Source organism: Nesoenas mayeri (genome assembly GCF_963082525.1).
Source record: "Nesoenas mayeri genome assembly, chromosome: 5".
Taxonomy (NCBI): Eukaryota; Metazoa; Chordata; class Aves; order Columbiformes; family Columbidae; genus Nesoenas; species Nesoenas mayeri.
Genome location: NC_137548.1, coordinates 63,631,238 through 63,651,789, shown reverse-complemented (window position 1 = coordinate 63,651,789; position 20,552 = coordinate 63,631,238). Strand labels below are relative to the sequence as shown.

General features: G+C 39.0%; 1 protein-coding gene across 1 annotated transcript; it reads right to left on the bottom strand.

The window, feature by feature from the left end:
- Positions 1 to 4,593: 4,593 nt before the first annotated feature.
- Positions 4,594 to 19,811, bottom strand: SLC5A12 (solute carrier family 5 member 12; the record flags this gene model as incomplete). Its single annotated transcript, XM_080346145.1, has 15 exons — positions 4,594 to 4,752; positions 6,216 to 6,337; positions 6,630 to 6,733; positions 6,822 to 7,000; positions 7,658 to 7,744; positions 8,097 to 8,164; positions 9,358 to 9,470; positions 10,695 to 10,783; positions 11,125 to 11,254; positions 12,596 to 12,736; positions 13,730 to 13,884; positions 14,939 to 15,006; positions 16,240 to 16,291; positions 17,332 to 17,397; positions 19,455 to 19,811. 15 exons carry the CDS (start codon positions 19,809 to 19,811, stop codon positions 4,594 to 4,596), a joined length of 1,890 nt encoding a protein of 629 aa, XP_080202271.1.
- Between the last annotated feature and the right edge of the window lie 741 nt (positions 19,812 to 20,552).

The following is a 20,552-nucleotide window of genomic DNA, read 5'->3' as shown; positions in this document are numbered from 1 at the left end:
TAAGCTCAACTGTACCTTGTTGAAGGCTCAAAAGAGAAATGTCTGGAGGGCCTAGTGAAAATAGGTTAATAGGTATATACCTGAACACATAAGTTCGCAAATCTGAGGTTTCCTTCATAAAAAGTTCTGCAGAATAAAATAAAATCTTGGGAAACACAGCTTTAGGGTGAGTGTTAATATGGGGAAAGGCAAAAACTTTGGTGATATCTTATTCTTAATGTGCCACTAAGACGATCAGTGTAACGTAAGTAGTGGGAGTGCAGCCAGAGAGATGTTCTGGAGCCATAGGATCCAGTGTCATTACCTGCGAAGGCCTATGTGGCATTGTGGGATCTATTAATCTTTTGCATTATGTCACAGATTGTTCAGGGGAAAATTAGTGTATACATATTTAGAAGCATCGTATGATTTTGATTAGCTGCAAATGCTCCATGTCCATAAAATGAAAAGAAACGGTTCATACGTAGTTAACTTAAAAGTGTCACAAATTTTCATTAAAACTATTAAAAACGATATTGTTTTTACACACAGTGGGCAATGGCCATATAAAAAAAAATATTTCATACAAACAGGTAAATATGAAGGCAATAAAGATAATGGAAAATTAATCAATCACATTTTCTGTTAAGTATTATTATTAAAGAGAAAAGGGATAGAGATAAAAATGGTGATATCAGCAATCACTTATAATGCAGTACTACTTCCAGAAGCATTTAATTTTTTGTAATGCTGATAAACTGCTAATGTTGCTTGTTTGGGGTAAAGGTTGAAACAAATATACAGCCAATCTTTCATAATCATGTTTATTTGGTGTTTAGGTTGACACTAGAATTCAAACAGAATTCCACATTGAGACAGACTTGTTATTTTATGAGTTTCAGCGCGTACTTTTTCTGACTAAAATGCATCCAGTGACACTTTTTGAAAGTGTTTAAGTGACTTGCAAACCTGAATTCCTGCAATGGAAAATTTAGCAGCTTGAAAGATCCCTAAGTCTTTTCCTACTCAGCCTTATGCTCACAAAATCCATATCCTACCGGGGGAAAGCACAACAAGTCAGCTTGTAGATGCTGAGGATGAGCAGAGGAAGCAAAGGGCTCCACTTCAGCAATTGTTTCTCCAGAACTCCGATGGGTTCTGCAAAAGAAGGGGTTGAAGCTGGAACAGGGTGACAGCCCTCCTGCCCCTTTTCCCTTTTCTCCCTTCCTTCTTTCCTTATTCTCAGTGTTTTATTAACTGGCACCTTCTTGCTGACCATTTCCAGGGCAATTCTGTATCTGCAGAATTTTTTTGCAGGCTCTTTTTGGATGTTCCTAACTGAGAAGCCAAAGCAGAAAGCACTTTTTTTACAAGTCGGTTTGTGTCGGACAGGGCAGTGTGAGGAAGCACAGGGTGCATCTACATGTGCCATTGGGCCACCTGTTTCTGGATCTGTCCCTTTAGCCACTTTCCCAACATTTACATTTTGCACTCCTGTCCCTCCCTACATACACAGGCATCCTAATCAGCTACACAACCTTAGCATTTTTACATTTATATGAATAGATTCATATTAAAGATTTTTCTCTAACAGTGACATTGCAACCACATTTACCAGGAATTTGTATTGGCATGATTTGGGCATAATCATGGTAGCACAATGTAACCACAACAGCACAAAGTTCTAATGGCACAACAAGGAACTGTAGAGAAATCACTTTGCTATTCCATGTTATACGGGAACTTTTTAAACCCAGGACTGGGATTTAGTCTTGAAATGTTGATGGTATATTCCCTCCTCACTGCACTGGAAATTACCTTGTGTTAGTTCTGTTGGCTCATTCTAACTTTTTTTGCCATAACCATGATAATGTTACATGTTCTCTGTAGTTTGCATCCTTATTATTGTGAGCTAGTTGTTAGGATGCTAGTGGGTGAGCAATTAGGATTAAACCCAAAGCAGTCTAAAGCTAATGAGATTCTAAACACTGAGAACACGACAATATTTCTGTTAATAATGAAAAAAAAAAAAAATCAGATTACCTTTTTATTTTGTGTTCTGTTTAGATGACTCAGAGTTTTGTATTGAAAAAATCTTCCAACCGGTTGGCTAATTTTTACCTAGAATAATATCACTGAAATTTCAGTTCTTTGAAATAATCTCATGTAAAATCTAACTGAATAACATAGTTCAGTCATTTTTTACTCTGATAGTCCTGGCTAACTTGCAATATCACGATCGTAAGAGGTTTCTTAAAATGTGTAAATATTTGAAATTTATGTAATATTTAAATACGACTTGGTTTCTAAGTAAGGAATAAGAATAAAATTTCAGCTATTTTTTCTATTCATAAATCCACACTTTGTAAGTGATATTTAAAATAAGATTACAGTACCACAGAGTGTTTCAGAGAAATTAACTTTTATGCACTACAAGCTAGAAGTTCCTCTGGCCTTTCAGCTTTCAGTTTCCTTTGTGTTTTAAGATTACTTTTACAAGCCGATATGTACCCCAGAACTAAAAGAATTCACTGAGGAAAATGTCGTTGATCTGATTAACTGTCATAAGACATTTTTGGCATAAATTTGTCTTTGAGATGCTGTTTACTTTATCAAGGTTTACATGTACAAATGCAACTACTTACTGTATCATACACATTTGAATATTGCATTTTTTCAGTAATAAACTTGGATATCTTTGAAAAAGGCTTTGAGCTTCATTATTCCAAATATTCAGAATTAATTAATTACAAAAATAAAGTTTTAGACTTGAGGGGTGCTCATGTGCCTTCAAAGCATAATATTGTAAGAAAGCAATTTAAGGGTTAAACTTGGCTCAGACACTTGTTGAACTTCTAACAATTAAATAGTGTGGTCTCAAGGCACATATAGAATCACTTTTCAATTTTCAGTCATCTACAGTCTACTGCTTTCACTAGTGACTAACTATTTCTTCAAATTAAGCTCTTGTCTTAGAATTTACATGTTCCTAATTTCTCAATCTCAATTTTTGAATGCAAGTTCCCAGGCTCACTCTTCAGTGGAGGGATCAGTGGCTCAGGACAGAGAGCAAACCAGAAGATGACATAACTGTAAACAACATTCACCTGGATATTTAATCAGAGTGGTAATTTATTTTTTACATCCTTAAACATGATAGTTAGGGTCTCTTAAAGTAACCTAAGCCAGGCCAGGAGATATAAATGATAAAACAGTATTATTTACTGACTTTCCATCTCTGCTTTGATGTCCATATCAAGTGCGGAAGCATGACCAGAGAGCATGCCAGGTAAGACAACCGGCTGCCAGCCACTTTTTATAACATTATAAAAGTGGTATAAAAGGGGTTAACACTAATATTGACTTAACACTCAGTTTGTTGACGAACTGTCCCACACAAGCAGGGCAGTGCCATTTACAGACTGTTCTTTCTGTTCAATTGAATACCCTGGGACCGTTCCCAGAGGTAGAGCATGAACATAGACAACAGAAGGAACTTCAAGGACCACGTTCACCCAGATCTACATCATAAAGATGGTCCTAAGAAATCAAAAGCGACAGCTAGGTTCTTTGGAGTGATATGAGCTAAGTATCAGCTGGGTCCATAACTCTTGGAGTAATCTTTGATTGTTTTTTTTTTCAGTTGGTTTAATTCAGTTCTGAGTTTTGTTTAAAAACACTTTCATCCAAAAAAAAACAACCTCTGGAAGTTTATCAAGGTGAGAGTTGGTCTGTTGAGTTTGATTTGCATCAGGCAAATTTTCAAGAAAGTGTGTTTCACTGAAACAGAGCACTTTGTGGACTAGGTACACAAGGTTCCAAGACATTATACTGGACAGGTTATTTTGCCTAACCATGTGCCTTGTTCCAAAATTCAGCATGGATTATGAAGTAGGAGGCATCTTCATTGAATGTTATTTTATTTCCTTTATTGCATAAATGTAGTAGGTGGAACTTTTTGAGCTGAGAGGATCTTTCCAAGACTAACATGGATAAAGAATTCTCCTGAATTTGAAGTAAAATTTGTTACACTCTCCTATAGCTCTTACAATAAGACATTATAAAGAGACCTGAGTCCCACAGTGGAAGAAAACACTATTAACTCTGTCACTAAAAGACCAGTCTGGTCCATACAACTTTCCTGTGAGGAGGCTTTTGGTGATACCAAGGAATAAGCAGAAACTGGCTCAGTCTGACCTTCTCCTCTGCCCAGGCTCCCTCCATCAGAGGACACTTCAGAGTCCCACCTGAGTGAGAGACCTCAGAAACTTCTCTAAAATCTTGTTTTATCTCAAATTCACCTTTGCACATCCCCCTTCAATGAGTAGTTAATGGACAGAGCATGTGATAGAGACGTGTCGTGGCTACTCCTGAGCAGCAGCTTCCAGATTCATGAAACATTCCTTCTGAAATAACAGTGCTGCCAAAACCCCCTTGTCCGATGATTTCCCAGGTCTGTCATGAAATTCATAAATAAAAAATCTGGCCTTTATTGCTATAGAGAGCAGTTGTTCCCTCCTGGTCATCTACAAGCTGGTAAATGCAATAAAACAGCTCCTCATTTCCAAAGCCAGAGAAATAAAGTTTGATTAAATGTTTCATGTCTCTCAGCTTCTAGAGGCGAGTTTCTCTGCTCATATTAGTATAGGATTTTTCCTCAGGATTGTAACCAAGGAAATGGCGTTTGTTTTCTTTGGTGATATTATTCTTGAAGGTGTCATCTGATTCTGCTTCATTTGCAATAACTTTAGGCAGATTTTTTTCAAAGTCCACCTTAAAAAAAAAAAAAAAAAGAAAGTTAGTTAGTTTGAAACCTGTATTCACTGCTCTTTTTTATTTTCCCTTGTTTAGAGGGCATCATGTTGCATTTTGAAATTTTGACATCCTTTCTTATAAATCTTACTTCACTACATTAAATGATGCTCGGACCTGCGAAGAGGCACAATGTAGTGTGTCCTTTCCATACATAACCACTGATTTTCTCATTCTCCCATGTTGCTTTGGCAAAAGCAACACAAACAACTTCTCACACTCTCCTGTTCATGTAAAAGTTCTGAATTGTGCCCTTGGTGCATTTACAGTCACTTAAATTTGTTTTTTTCATTTGGATATTTATCTACATTTCAGTGGATTGGTTTTTTGTCTGGCCTATGTGGTTTTATACTGAAACTACTTGATTAATGTTGCTATTCCACATTTCAAGCAAATACAAAGATTTAAATGCATATGTGACTTTTATTTTATTTTTGCTGCTTTTACTGAGATTATTTTTTTCCCCAGAAAAGTTGTAGATCAGTCTGCATCAAGCACCTAAAAGCTGAGCTAACCAGCTGAAGCAAATCTAGAGCCACAGCTGCTCTCAAATTAGATCATTAACTTTGATGTCAAATGTAATGCAAGCTGGGTGGAAGGACAACCTCTATGTTACTGCCAAATATTGTGAGCCTTGCAGCTGAAAGATTTCTTCCAAGATTTAAAAGTATCCAAAGACTACTCTAAAGGAGCTGAAAACATACATATATTGCTTTATGCCCCTTTTATAAACCTAACACATTCTGCTAAGCTGAAGCAATGTTGTTTCTCTGCAAACTGTTACAACAGTGCAAGAAAATGAGGTGCTGGTTCTTTATGGCTTGTTAACGAGCTGAGACACCTGGGGGAAAGCTGGTCCTGTTTCTGTGGAGGAGGAGGAAGAGGTGGACAGGAGTAGTCCAGGTGTTGGTAGTTGCAGCTCTGCATTATGGGCCAGCAGTGGAGAGAAGCTCTGGAGAGAAGCAGCTCTGCTGGATCTGGAGGTGGGGATGGCATTGGAAGGAGAGCTTTGTGGACAAGTGAGTTCTAAAGTCTTTCTCTGTTTGCTTGGTGGGAGGAGGCAGTAGCTCCATGAACTCCTCCCTGGGGTGTAAAGTGTGGTTTTGTCCTCAGGGAGGGCAGAGAGCGGGAGGTCAGCCCCCATTTCATGGGCTGCTGGTTGTCCCAAGGGCTGTTTGTCTCTGAAGACCTTGCGTCCCCGTGTGCTGTGCAAACAGGGAATTGGTCACCTATTTCTGACTAAGGCTCGGCAGGAGGGTTCGGCTGATCTCATTTCCAGTCTGCGGTGCCTACGCAGCAGCCCTTGCATAACTTCAAAAGGCAATTGCTGGAAGCTGGTCTGGTCCTGCGTGACACATGCCCTGCACACCTATGTGTACATAACACCTACCGCCCCTGGGCCACAGGTGGGTTCAGGTACTCACCTCTGGGCTGTTGTGCCGCACACCACACCAGAATAAAGTTTTGAGTCTTTCAGACCAAAAGCAAAACAGGTTGCAGACTGGCTTAATTAACACTGGTGGGATATCTTCTCCTTTATGAGGTCCTGAAAGGAGAAAATAATGATGCTTGAGTCTATGGAAAGCTTGGTGTGAGGCTTGGGATCCTTAGACCATGAAGTGAAGGGAGCGGGATCAGAGCCCACTGCCCTCTCCTGAGTTTCTCATGAGCTGCTTGCTGGACCTTTTTTAAAGCTTTTTTAACAACTGAGTCAGATTCTTGTGCAAAAGCATATATATATATATATATATGTATGTATGTGTGTGTGTTTATATATATATATGTGTTTATATATATAGAGAGAGAGAGAGAAAATTATAGATATATTGGATACCAACCTGTTATTAAGCTTATCAACAGCCCTGTGATGACACAGCCTAGGCAGCTGATGGCGCTGAAGTACAGGTAGGACATGGAGTACCAGGTGTCTGCCAGAAAAGGCCTGTGAAGAGGTGACAAAAAGGGAAGAAGCAGCCGGTGGTGACCAACAGGCATATTCAGGGTGTCTATTTACTGTGCCAGCAAAATACCTGTCTAGAATTGCTGTGGGAGCTGCTGTCATCAGCACCTCGGTGCTGTTTGCCAGAGTGCAGTTGAGAGTGGACAGTTGCAGAGGGATGGACTTTGTCGGTGGTGCAGGGTAAACGAAAGAGCCGGTACCAGCCCAAAAAGCCAAGGTGATCCCAGCTAAGAGGCCTCCGATAGCACCCTTGGTAGAGATAGAAAGATAATGTTAAAGGTGATGCATGGGAAGTGCTTCTCTGCAAACATGGATTTATTATAGTAGGAGGAAGCGGCAGCTGGTTACAGTGTAAATCAGTTCTGTTCTTTCTCAACTGAGGCATAAAACATGGTGATGTATTGCCCTCTAGTAATAAGAGTTGAAGCAAAACTGTGACAGTCAAAACTGCAATACAGGGTTTAGTTTTACTTCTGGGTAAATGTGATGGGATGGCTTGTGGGGCAATATGAAATGAGCTCACACTGTGTTTCACCTGAGTTAGCAAAGGCAGAGCAATTGAGATCATTCTGTGCATCCCAAGGTGAAGATAGGCTGGGGCGACTATTGAATATGTTTTTCATTTTAATGAAAGAGAGGAAACTCAGAAATAAAAGTAATTTTAAAAAAATCCATCATGTGGATCTAATCACCAATTACTCCACAGTTGGGTAGAATTAAATTGAAATGGGATAAATTCAGACATTGGAAAGGGACCTCTAAACAGATCTTGGGCTCCTTGTTCTCTAAATCTGAAAAGCAGCTCAGAGACTAAATCTAAAAAAACCAAACCAAGACAATTTTTAGGATGGAGTTTTAATCAATCAACACGGAGATCTTATTTTAGATAAATCTTTATTTTCTTACCTGCCAGTTAGCACAAGGAAACACAATTCCCAGGGTAAATAGTCCCAGCATGGGCCCTCCGCACATCCCGTGGATGGAGAGAGAAGCCTGTGGGTGCAGAGACAGGAGCTTAATGCAGCAACTGGAGGGACCCTGCACAGGTCTGGTTTCGGTCTGTAATTTTTGGTGGAAAATGGTGGGGGAGAAGGGACCAACAGTGATTTCAGTGCACAATTAAAGAAAGAATCACACTTGGTATCACTTCCCAGCAGTGAGTAAATAGTGAAGGAGTTGTGGGATTTGTGATTTATTCTTTTTTTCTCTAGTTATTCCTCTCAGCACAGTGTCCACAGAAAATGTTCAGGTAATCTAGCAGTCCCCAGGGATGTCAACATTATTCAGTTCATTGTACTTCTTTTCATTCACGGTTAGTTCATTGTATTGATGAAGCATGAGATACCTGTACAACTCCTCCCAGCAGCGATGCTGCTGCAGCCATTGAAGTGCACAGGGCACCATATAATATACCTGGAAAAGATCAGGCGATGAGGTTGTCAGCATGGGTTAGTGGGTGATTTCTAATTCATCGACTGTTAAGAAGTGACCAGGTAGCACGAAGGAATTTGCACTTTGGGCTTTGATGTTTAAACAGGGCTATTTATCACCCAGCAGTGTCTTGCGTGAAGACTTGTGTTTTAGGTTGGTTGATTTTTCTTATGAAGCAGAACTTAGCAGTGAAATTAACTTAGAAGCTATGCCTCTTGTAGAAATGTTTCAATTTCTGTTGCCTTTAAGTAATGCTCCTAAAATAATCTAATACATGAATTGAGCAATGACAAAAAATGTGGCTTTCTTCCTTTGACGCTAGTTTTAACTTTGTGGAAGAAAAAATGTAGTAGTCTTGAGGAAAGCCAACCAAAACTCATCTTCTGTGCTAGCACACCTTGGTTTCAGAGGCAAAAAATGATATTTCTAGGTCCTGAGTGCAAAAATTAAGTGGAAAAGCAGGAACAGAGAAGGTTGGACATAGTTACAGATGCAGCAAAAGTGCTGTGTTTTTTATCCTCTGTGATCTTTGCCAACATCAACAAATGGTTATGCTATTATAACAATACTTATAAAAGGGTTATGATATTACTGAGATACTTGTAAAAAATATCTTAAAAATTCAAAGCACTTTGGAAGCTTGATGCTTTTAAAGTCTATTTTTCATTTGTCTTTTTTTTTTCTGAAAAATGAATAACTTCCTTATGCAATGTTCTAAGTTCTAAAATAAATGTCCTGTTGTACTACTATAAAATAGTAATATTTAGTAATACTACTACAGAGTAATGACTTAATAACTACATTGATAGTCTTTATGTTTTGTAAAGAACATCTCAGAGTGTTGCCCAGTATTTTCAGTAGACAAAACTTTTCAAAGGGTTTTGAGTAGTGCACATGTTTAATTTTGCTGATGGATCATGCTGACATTCATCCTGAAAGTTTGTACACAGTTATGCTCCTATGGAGGTTTCTGAAGCTCAAGTATGTTTCTGAAGCAGATTTTCTAGACAATGCTCTTTGCTGCTCACAGAACTGCTCTCAGAGTCAATTGAGAGTCTAAATCTATCAAGGCCCCGAGTACATAAAATACTGTCTTATTTTCTTCTGTAGTAATAGCAACTGGAGGTATGGAAACGTTTACCGTTAAACAAATAGATCCCATCTGTGGTACTTACACAAGCCTTTGCTGATCCATGTGCTCATCTTGTCAGAGAGGTTTGGGAAACCTTTCTTGACCAAGTCTTCAAAGGTAACAGTTGCTAAAGCATTAATGCTGGCAGCTACTGTGCTGTGGAAAGGGAGAAGAATGTTAAGTAAATAGGAAGCAATATAATCTGAAATAAAGTTGTACTTGTAGTGAAAGGCTTATTCTTGTTCAGCACTAGTATAAAATGTACAGTTCTTGATGAGTATTTTTCAGGTACATTGCTGATACTGGTAAGGTTTCTGTCCCTCTGTGATCAATAGCAGCCCTGCTTCCTGTTGACACAGAACAAGATAGAAACTTAACCTAATTGATCCTTCAGTTTACCAAGCTGCAAAGACCTTCAACATACAGAAATGTTCCGGAACAAAGATATTAGTCCCTTGCAAGTCAAAGGATGTGCAGCGACCACTAGTAAAACCCTCTTCCTCCAGAGAATGCCTGTTCTGTTTTCTCTCATAGCTGAAAAATATGGAATAGGAAAATGCTGACCCTCTTAGCTAGAGAAATGAGCCCATGTTTAATCCATATGATACCTGTGAATTTGTTGCAACAGCATGGCAGTGACAATACCTACAGCGCAATATTTTGTACCCAGTGCCCTTTACTCCGTTCTCTTAGTCTCCTGCCAGGGGCAGCTAATGCCTTATATGTGGGGTTTTTTTGTTGTTGGTTTTGGTATTTCCCCCCACTCCCGCTTTTTTGATAGCTCTTACTTTTTCTACAGATAAGAGTCTTTAGAAGCAGCCTGTTTGAGATGGAATCTATGGTGTTTTAATAATGTCCCTGTGAACTTGATTCTTTTTCTAATGGCCTGTGAAGTATTGGTGCTTGGCTTATAGAGGGTAGAAACCCCAATAACATGGTACACCCTCTGAAGAACCCACAGTTTCTAAAACTCCTCTGAGCAGTCTTCTCTTTTCCTAGTCTAATTCTGTTTCATGTGCAGATAAGCTCGCTGAAAAGCTCTCTATCCTTAACTATGATATTGTGTCAGTCAGGCTAAGTAAAGGCAATTTCACCATGAGTAGCGACAAAGGTATTTCAGGAAGCTGAGCTCAGTTTTTCTACTCTTTTCTCTGTGTTGATAATGTTATTCTAAAATGCATTTGAGATAAAAAGGTACTGGAGAAGTGGAGCTGGACTTTGGCATAAATATGATGTAACTCGGCAAAGCGCTACTGCTGCTTCCTAGAATATGCTAAGAAACACAGCTGAGCTTTTCTTAGGGTTTCATGTTTTGAGCTCCTTCTGGGTCCTGAAGAAGTTGATGGTACGTGGCTAAAATGTCATTTCAGATTCACAAACCTTAATGTTCCACTGAATGCACATGCGACAAACAGTCCCGGGACTCCTGGCATCGAAGAAAAAATGTCCATAACAAAATATGGCATGAGCTGCGGTAGAAGGAGCACAAGAGCAACACAAGCAATTAGTTAAGATTTTCATGGATAATGGAGGAGAAATAGCTGCTTCTGAGCATGTTGCTGAATTCTGGGTTTGTTCCAGCTAATGAGGTGCCAGATTTTGAGCAAAGGGGATGTCATTTGGCAAAAATGCTCAATCAGATTAACACTGCAGGAGTGCCAGAATAGATATATTTTAGTCCTGATTTGGCAACCACTTTAGTGCTTGAGCACTGAAAGGACATAAAGCATCCCACAAAACTTGATCTGACTCCAAAAGTGCTAAATCTGGAACCAAAGCAGCTTCTAATTATGATAATGGGTATCTGTACCTGGTCAGGTGCTGAAATGAAGGCAGCAGTCCAAGGGTCACAACCTTTGTAGTAAGAGTACATCACCAAACCACAAAATACTGCACACACCAGAACTACCCAAAGTCCCAGTAAATTCAGGTAAAGTGCACTAGGACAAAGGAGAGAAACTCTATTTAATACAAGATAAATATAGAAAAGCTGTTACCAGTTAGTTATTTCTAGCTTTTTAGAGAGACACCCTAATCTAGTTAGCTATAAAATCTCTTAAAGGCATCGATCAACAGGACTAGAAATTGTGTGTAATACTGATTTTTAAAAGCATTAAAAAAAAAAACACACAGCCTTTTTATGCTCTAGGGAAAGGTTCTAGGAACTCCGTACAGCTGGAAGAGATGGATCTAAGACCAGTAACTTGTAGATGGAACAGGCTGCGCTGAGAGCTGGATCTGTCCCCTGTAAGAGCAGATTTTTGTGTGTTAGTTGTTGTTGCTATTCTCCCTTTGTGTATCATTTTGCATGGATTCCATCATGGTTGCAATGCTACCATTGCGAAGTAATGCAATCGTTTTGGTTTTTTCTTCACCAGTCCATGAAATGGATGTGGGTGACAACGTGTGCTGAGAAGGTTGTGTGGCTGCGGTTTGGTAATCCCGTCATTCCTGAGAGATGCTGCATTTTATAGAGCCTATGTTGTGTTTGAACGTCACCTTACACAAGGTCTCTTGCTAGTGACAGCTCAGAGCTGTGCTGCGTTGTCACTTTCAAACATTTTCAACAGGGTAAATTCATACAATCTATCATGACCCTAATTAAAATGAGCATGATTGCAGCTAGCAAAAAAGGCAACTGAAGAAGGAAAAGGATACCACTTTCATGCTTTAGCCAAGTGGGCAAGCAACTAGTGCTAGGCTTATGAAAAAAAAATCTTGTTTTGTAAAATGTATCTAGCTATGCACATAGTGATGCTGAACTTGAGGAAGATAGTTGACTGTCTATATTGTGAAGTTTAATTTGGTTCTTTGCCATTGATTCTAATTATTCTTATAGCATATATACTATATTCTTTAATAACTTCTTTTTTATCTCATTTTGTTTAGATCATGACTTGTACTATAGTACCCCATTAAATCAATAGCCACTTTTAATAAAATAAAACATAAACACAATTCCAATAAACACAATACATATTTCAAATAAAGTTGTGGGTAGCACAACTTCTGTGTGGGCATCTTTTCCATGCTCTGCTTCTGAAGATTAGTTTGGCAGTCTGCCCCCAAATTAATAAACTGCAAGAGTTAGACGGCTCCTCATATTTCTTTCTTTATTTGCTTATATCATTTAGGGCCAGAGGAAGTAAGACTATCAGCACAAAATTAGCTTACTACCACCCAATGGGATCCCAATATTTAACATAACGAACAAGCTGTTAATAGAATTTCATGTCATGGTTTTTTTGGTTGCTAGAATAGGCTAATGACAAGTGACTTACAGTTTAGCATGCTTTTCTGACTTGCAAGAAATGCATCTCTGTATTGTAGACTGATTAACCCCATAGAGCCCCAGCCACGTAAATGTTCCCCCAATAACTATTGTCCAGAAGGTGTGTCGTCTCAAAGGATCTATGTCAAAGCTAGAAAAGAGAAAGAGAAGTGATTCAGTTCACTTACTTAAACAGACGTTTATTTAGCAAGACACAGCTGATTAATCAGCATCAGGAGTACTTCTTTGGTAATGCCATTTTCCAGCACATTTAATGTGTTTAGGTTTGGAAGTGGTTTTTACTTTTGTATTGGAACACGTTGCTATCAAGTCAGGATATGCATATATCATGCAGACTTGGTCAGAGGACCATTTAATTGAGATGAACCATATTTATAAGGCTTTTTTTAATGCTCAGATTTCAGATCTGTGTCATATTGCAGCAACAGACCTGCAAGCCATCCTGCCTGGGACCTCGTCCTCTGGAAGGAACAAAGCCACTTACTAAACTCTAAAAATCCTCCAGACTCTCAGTTATATCATCATGATGTGTTATTTTCTTTTATCAGAAATTGCTTCACCTGCAGTGTTAACTTTTTTTTTTAACAATGCAATTTCATTACTCAGTAATTCTAACCAGCACAAGTACATCTTGTATCTGTCATCTTTGCAATCCTGCTAATCTTGACTTGTATAGCAGATAACATTTGACCTTGCTGCTATGTTCTGTTCCTGACTTGCCCTGATCAATGAAATTTCCAGTCAATGCCACAAACAGCCAAGGGAAGGTCAGCTTGCTATCCCGCTGCACCATTGCTGGCTCGTACTTAAAATGAAGTTTCAGTTTTATGAATAGAAAAGATATATACAATTGGAAGGAACAATTAGGCTGTGTTTGTAGCTACGTAAAGTAAAATAGGAAACCTTTGATTTCTTCAAAGAGGGTGACAGAAAGAGGAGTTAAGCTCTCCTGGAAGATCAGCTGTGTTCCAAGAACTGAAGAACTAGGGAATAGACTTCTTTGAGTCACTGACGTTGTTCACTGGTAGTAAAATAATAAGCCTGAGTATTTTTGTCTAAGTGAAGGTAGGGTTCTAAACACTAAATATACAAAAAGAAAAGGTTTGCGCTGTTTGTTTCTTACTCAATTATGTTTAGTCGTGATCCTTCATAGGCAACTTCCCAGATCTTGGCCAATCCACCGTTCAGAGTAGTTCCTTGAATCAAAACCGTCACGAAACCAGCCACCAGGACAATAATTTGAAATGCGTCTGTCCAGACAACGGCTTTCAATCCTCCCTAAAACAAACAGAAACAGGATGCTCTCACATTCTTACCTGTTGTTCAAGTACAGCAAAAGGTAGAAAGACCCTTTATTTCAGGAGCTTATGAGCTGTATGTACAGCATGTAGCAAATCCGGACTTGTTTTAAATTTTGTATTTTCTCATGAAGGTTGCATTTTTACAGGTCAGAAAATGACACAGAGCCTTCATGGTTTGTCCAGAGTCCTCTAAGAATATTTGACCTCCAGTTATTTTAATTTTTTTTTCTGCTTTCTTTATAAGCATTTGAGGAATAGAACATGGTGGGGAACAAAAGCTTAGGGAATACAAGCTAGCCTATATTTTTACTTGCCATAGCACTGTGTACACCTCTCAGAGCCCCATGGTCCACAAATAGCCTAAAACAGAAAAATCACACCAGAAAAATTGGAGTTCATCTTCTACAGCTACTTTAATATTTGATCAAAACTGTGCTGAAGCAGCAAAATAAGTGTTTTCAACAAGGGTGAACTGAAATATTGATGAAATTCATCAGTGATGGTGATGACAGAAGTTGGGTTGTGTCCTGAGAGACAGGGCTCTGCCACTTCCACTGCAATGTTAGTTTTTTATGACATGGGGTCTTGTGTTGCTTCCCCTCAGAAGCAAAGTTCTCTATGACCTGTTGATTGCCCTTCCTAAGTTTTATCACTCTGTTCTTGAGCTGGGAGGCACATTTTTCATTACAGTGTTTTTGAGTCTATAACTTGTAAAAGATAAGAAGAGTCATCTTCTCAAAACATTTAGTATGGCAGGGAAGGGTTATCGCCTCCTTATCTGGACTCTGCCTCATGCTGTCTGGTTTAAACCATGGGACACACAGGAGAGGATTTGAGAGGATTCTTTTTTTCTCCAAATAGGTTTACTTGTACCATAGAGCCTAAAATAAATTTATCTCTATATTCTATTACTTTAAACTTCAATTGCTTGGACTGTATCTGGAAGCAGAGCATCTGCGATAATCTGTCATGTATAAAGGATGGTTGAATTGACAATGTGTTCCAGCTGTTTGGTTGTGCCTGTTACATACCAGAGTGCAATAGAAAGTGCAGACAATTCCTGTTGCAGCTACAGAGACCCAGAGATCAAATCCAGTGACTGTGAAAACGAAAAAAACCAAATGGTTAGCAAAATTGGAGGTAGGTTGTCTGGATGCTAACAGAAAAGCTATGACCCTTAGAAGGATGAGAGTAATTTTTATCTTTTGTGTCTATGAGGAGCTTTTCTGGGCTGTTCAGGTTTCTTAACACTACTGGATACTGTTTGGTGCTGTTGTTTTCTTGCGAGTTGGACTTAGGTAACTTTCAAGCTTGCAAAAGTAATGCTTAGGAAGAATAATTGCACAAAGCAAAACAATCATTCCTATGGAAAACAGGTTTATAAGCACTGCTTTCCTTCTGTTCTTAGTCCAGAATTTTCTCTTGAGAAATCAAGTTCTTCAGAGGTCTCCAAAGAATCCTAAGGGAAAAAGCTCAACCCTAAACTGTTTAATGCTAAAATGTGCTGCATTAAAACAATTTTTCATGTTCATTTTACTTCATAAAGTTACTTTACACAAGATGTACAAATTTTGGGTTACATTCTATTGAATTCTCTCCCACTGGGCATGTTTTGTGAGGGAAAATCTGTTTGCAAATATTCTGTTACTAGCAAAGTTAATATGGCCTAGTAACCAACGTGAACCGTCACATAAAATTCAGTTGAGCTCTATAGGAAGGAAGCTTGGCACCATGTGAGAGGTGGAGTTGGACAAACTGGATACAACCCAGATGACAAACAAAGAAAAGAGCCTCCCAATCTCTTCACAGTTGCTTTGGTGAAATTAGGTGTTGGCTCATGGTGCTTCCTTATCCCCTACGGCAGTAGAATTACAAACCGCACAACTTATGATGGATGCTGCAAGCCTGGTTTGTAAAGATTGATTAAAGAAGTGTGTGGAAAGCAGCACAGCATTCAGCTATGGGAATGGAGTTATGGCCATGGGAACATGAACACAGGGAAGAGAGGGGAATCAAAGTACAGGTTATGGTCTTGGATCGTCAGCTTGTACTGTGAACTTTGCCAGCCTGTTGAGAAATCGTTCATTGCTAACCTGTTCGAGTGGTTACTGAGTGCAAAGGAGAGCAGAAGAGCAAACACGGGGCTCCTGCTAATGTACTTTTAAGATCTGGGGAGCCATAAATGCAGAGCTATGAGGTGCAGGCAAAAAACCTTAGAGAGCTCCTGAGGGATGTATTTATTTTTTTTTTTAGAATTCTGTATCTTTTTCCCCCACTTCTTTTAATCTGTTTGTCTTCTGGTGTGGTTATTTGGGGTAGCATGGGAACTCACCTTGGTTGAGTGCCAGTGATGGAGCATAAACAACTATCCCCGTGTAAAGGATCTGAAGGAGAAAAAGTTCATGAAAAAAAGCACACATATGTGAATGCTCAGGATTAAGGCTTCTATTTAGAGTGAGATTCAGAGGAAAATACCAGATCTAGAGGTTTCTTTAGATCAGCTTGCATTGTACATGGCTTTCTGTTTCAGCATTTACAATCAAAAATATTTGATTTAATTGTTTTCTAATGGAAGGACCATTATCTCCCTCGATATTACTTATTTGACCCATTGCTAAGATAACAAAAATATCCTAATCAAATGCAAAGAGGAGGTCTGAGGAAGACACAAACAGCGATGCAGAGATAACTTGGACTGATCTTGGAAATGAAGCTTCCCTTGTTGCACTCAATCCCTTTCACAGTAACTGAGTCGATGCCCTTCACGTGCGTGTTCTGATGAACTGAGAAACAAAGCCTGGAAGTCAATAAGCATGAAAATCTATTGCTAAAGGTTTTGGAATTAATAAAATGGAATTAACATAGAAAGACATGTCTTTTAATATCCCATCAAATTCCATTGTCCAACAAATACACAATTAATGTAACACTATGAGACGGCTCCTGCTGAGACCATCATAAGGTTGGAGATACCTGGGGATTCCTCCAGGAGGTGCCACATGCAACAGCTTTCATATGGGAGAGCTTTACTCCAGTGTTTTAAACGGGTAACTGGTGAACTAAATGTACCCAGTACAGATTCTCAAGAAAGACCAAATCCACTCACTTGGAAAAGACTTCAAGGGAACATAATGAGACCAAGAATCTGAGAAGCTATGGGAGTTTGGCACAACATCCAAGTGTCAAAGACAACAAAAATGACATTTTTAATCCTAAACAGGAGAAAGCTAGAAGGGTAGGAAAGCAACCATTCTTTCTTCTTAATATTCATAGTCTAAGTGAAAAAATTAAGGAAAAAAGAATGTGCATTAAAATCTCTCATTGTAAAAAAAAAAAAGAAAAAAAAAATGCGCAGTCTGAGACTAGTCTGTCAAAATAAATGTTGGGTGGAATTAGCATAAGCAAAGAGTCAATGTCTTCTTACCGTCTGCAGAATGTAAATCAATGTTGCAGCAAGGCGGACAATCTTGTTAAATCTTAACTCTAGATACTAGGAAAAAGAGAAATTTCAGTAAATTGCGTATGTTACATCTGTGAAACAGTTATTAACCTTCTGTTTACCCTGAGCCACAGCTTGCTATGCAAGCAAAATTACTGGTAAGTGGCACAATTGCTATGAGTAATGAGCAGCAGAGCATGGTAGTTATTACATGTAGTAATAATTACATTTAAGAAATCTTCTAATCGGTTGCATGTATTTGAGATTATATATTGGGTTGCAGTGTTTGGTATCTGCTTTGTATTGGGAGTAACTGAAAAAGCCCAGGGGCCAGAAGGAAAAGAAACTTAAACTTCAGATGAAAGTATGTTTCAACTATATGAAGAGAAAACTTGAGGTCATCTCTAGGAGAAATAACTTAGTTTGACCCCCTTAGTGACAAAAGCAATGGTGGAGCAGATGGAGAAGCAGTGACATAGAGGCTTTCACAGTGCTTGAGCTAATCTGGCGTTTTCACTTGCACTGTCTCAACCTAAAGCCAAATCTGGATGTCATCAATATGGAGTGGCAAGTGGGGTTCTTACAGACTTCCAGGTGGATGTAGAGAGGTGTTCCCCACTACCACACAACTGTGGAGGCTAATAGATCCCCAAAAGCCCAGATTTTAAGCCTGAGACTCTCTGTGGAGTGACAATAAAAGTTAAACCTGCATCACTAACCCCATGGCAACCTCAGGTGAGCTTGTCCCTCCCTGGGCCACGGTCCCAGGTGTTCCCCAGCAGATGCCAGGCACAGGCTGTTCAAGTCTTCTCTCTTTTGCAAGTCACTATTTCCAAAGCAGTTTCTTTCTTATTAATTTTGTTCATGTTTCTTCTGTCTCTTGCATCATAAGCCACGCAGTCTGACATATGAATAAATAGCTAATTTATGTAACTTCACTTGTTTCTGAAATTAATTATTGTAGGAAACAGAGTCATTTTTCCAGCATGCTTGAAGGGACTGTCTGACTACAGTGACACCTTCAGTAGTTCAGATGAGAGACGTAATTCATTATCTGATCTAGTAGCAAAACCAGCTAGAAAATGCAGTTAGTTCTGGCAATGTGCATAGGTACTTCATTTTAATTTTTTCCAACCTGTAACTGAAACATTTCCAGATACCAAAGCCTTGTTTGTCTATTTAACCAAGACCCCTCCTTGGGTTTGTGCTGAGAGAACATGAGCAGCCTTTCTCTTTCCCAGGAACTAACCTTTCTTCATCCAGTTCTTCCATATTTGAAACTGCCCACAAACAGGAGAGACCAAATCTACAGAAGTCAACTAAAGTGACTAAAAGGATATTCCCAAATGCTCAGAAGGTGTTTTTTGGGCGCATGGATGACAAGGGCAGCACACTGTGCTCCTAGAAATAACATCACAAGGTTTACTAATTTTTACTGGGGCTTGGGGGCTTTTTTAAATGCTGAACTGTCACATGAAAATAATGTGTTGCAGGAGCAATACCAGGCAAAACCTCCAGAAGATTCAGAGGCCACTGGTTTCATTTTCTAGAGAATACATGGGTTTGTACCCCAGCCCTCATTCATTTTTTTGAGAGAGATGTGCTATCTTCTTCCTCCTTATCCTTCCCCCCTCAGCTTTTTAGGTATTAAATAGTCTGCTTCCACAGAAGATTGGACCAAATTGACAGATCTGGACCAAGCTGGAATAGGATTCTACTGATTCTTTTTTTCTTAAACTCTGTCATTAAAACCTGCTTGCTAAGCCAGAAAGAAATATTTACTTATAAGACCAAAAAGCATTTGGATACACTTGAAATATGTTCTAGTTCTAACAATTTTATGCTGGTGTGTAAGCCCTCATCCTGTCTCTGCTGTATGTGCATAACAGGAGCCCTGACCCCTAATTTGTGCTTTCAACTTATGCAATATAAATAACTAGTTTGAATTAATGCAACCAGTTACTAAAAATACTAAATGCATCAATAGAATTGTTCTATTAAACACTGTAGAAAGCCTTCTCTCAGAGATTTTTCTCTAGAAATATCTATATACATGATACTGACTTTTATGTTAGTATAGTGTCTTTTTAATTATCATTTTTACTTACCTCATAAGCGCTTGTAATGCCAGATCTGTAAAATATAGGTAGAAAAAGTTCGGCAGTTAAAATGATGGTAAGCGCATATGAAAGAAAGAAGAGAACAAAGGATGCCCCGTAGCGATAAACTTCGGAGGGTGTCCCCAGAACGGTGACTGCTGACATGAAACTTGATGTGAGAGAGAAAGCTATTGGTCCACATGTCATCTGCCGACCACCCACCAAAAATTCCTTGGAAGTTTTCTTTTTCCTCTCTTTAACTGCAAAAAAGACTCCGATGCTAGCACATACTAGAAATAGTCCTGCAAAAACAACATAGTCCCAAGCCATGAATTTTTTGACTTCTGGAGCTACAAAGTTTGACATGGCACCAGATGGACAATTATTTCGTGGAGGATTCTGTTTTTCTGGAGCTGTGGCTGTCAACAGATTAACTTGACGGCGAAGTTCAAGCTTATCTGTAGCTCATCAATGACAATAAACAGAAAGACTATTCAACTAGGAGACTCTTTTTTTAAATCCAGTTGATTTCTAAGGATTGAAAAAAACAAAATAGCAAAGGATGAGTTAAGGCACTGAAGGCACTTAGACCCTGGTGCTACTGATGCTTCTGTCAGGCAGGCTGGAACACAGCACTTGGCTGTGAAATCTGTCGTACGCTCCCTTTTTATCTCTGAGGTTTTAATTAAAAGTTAAACATTAGCCTGACACATTGACTTGATCTGACTCTTTTCTAACCTCCCAGCATTTTTAAATAATAAAATGAAAGCGATAAAGAAATAAAGGCAAGCAAAATGGAGAGCTCAGTGTAGGGCTGTATGACCCCACAAGTGAGTTTGTTTTCAGAGGAGTAATTCCTTCATATGGTTAAAAACTAAACTTGAACATCAACAACAGGATTTGGAATTGCCCTTCCATGTTCTAAGTGTGCTCCTTGATAAACCTTCTGGAAGTTAGGGCTGCCTTAAGGAACTGGAGCTTTTAATGGCTGAAAGTAACTGTGGTGCTTTCCCAGCACTGGTGTGGTTTGGGGACCCAAGGGATCTCCAGTTGAGAAGTACAGTTTGTACCACACTATTTTTGAGGATGACTTTCTGTTAGAAAACT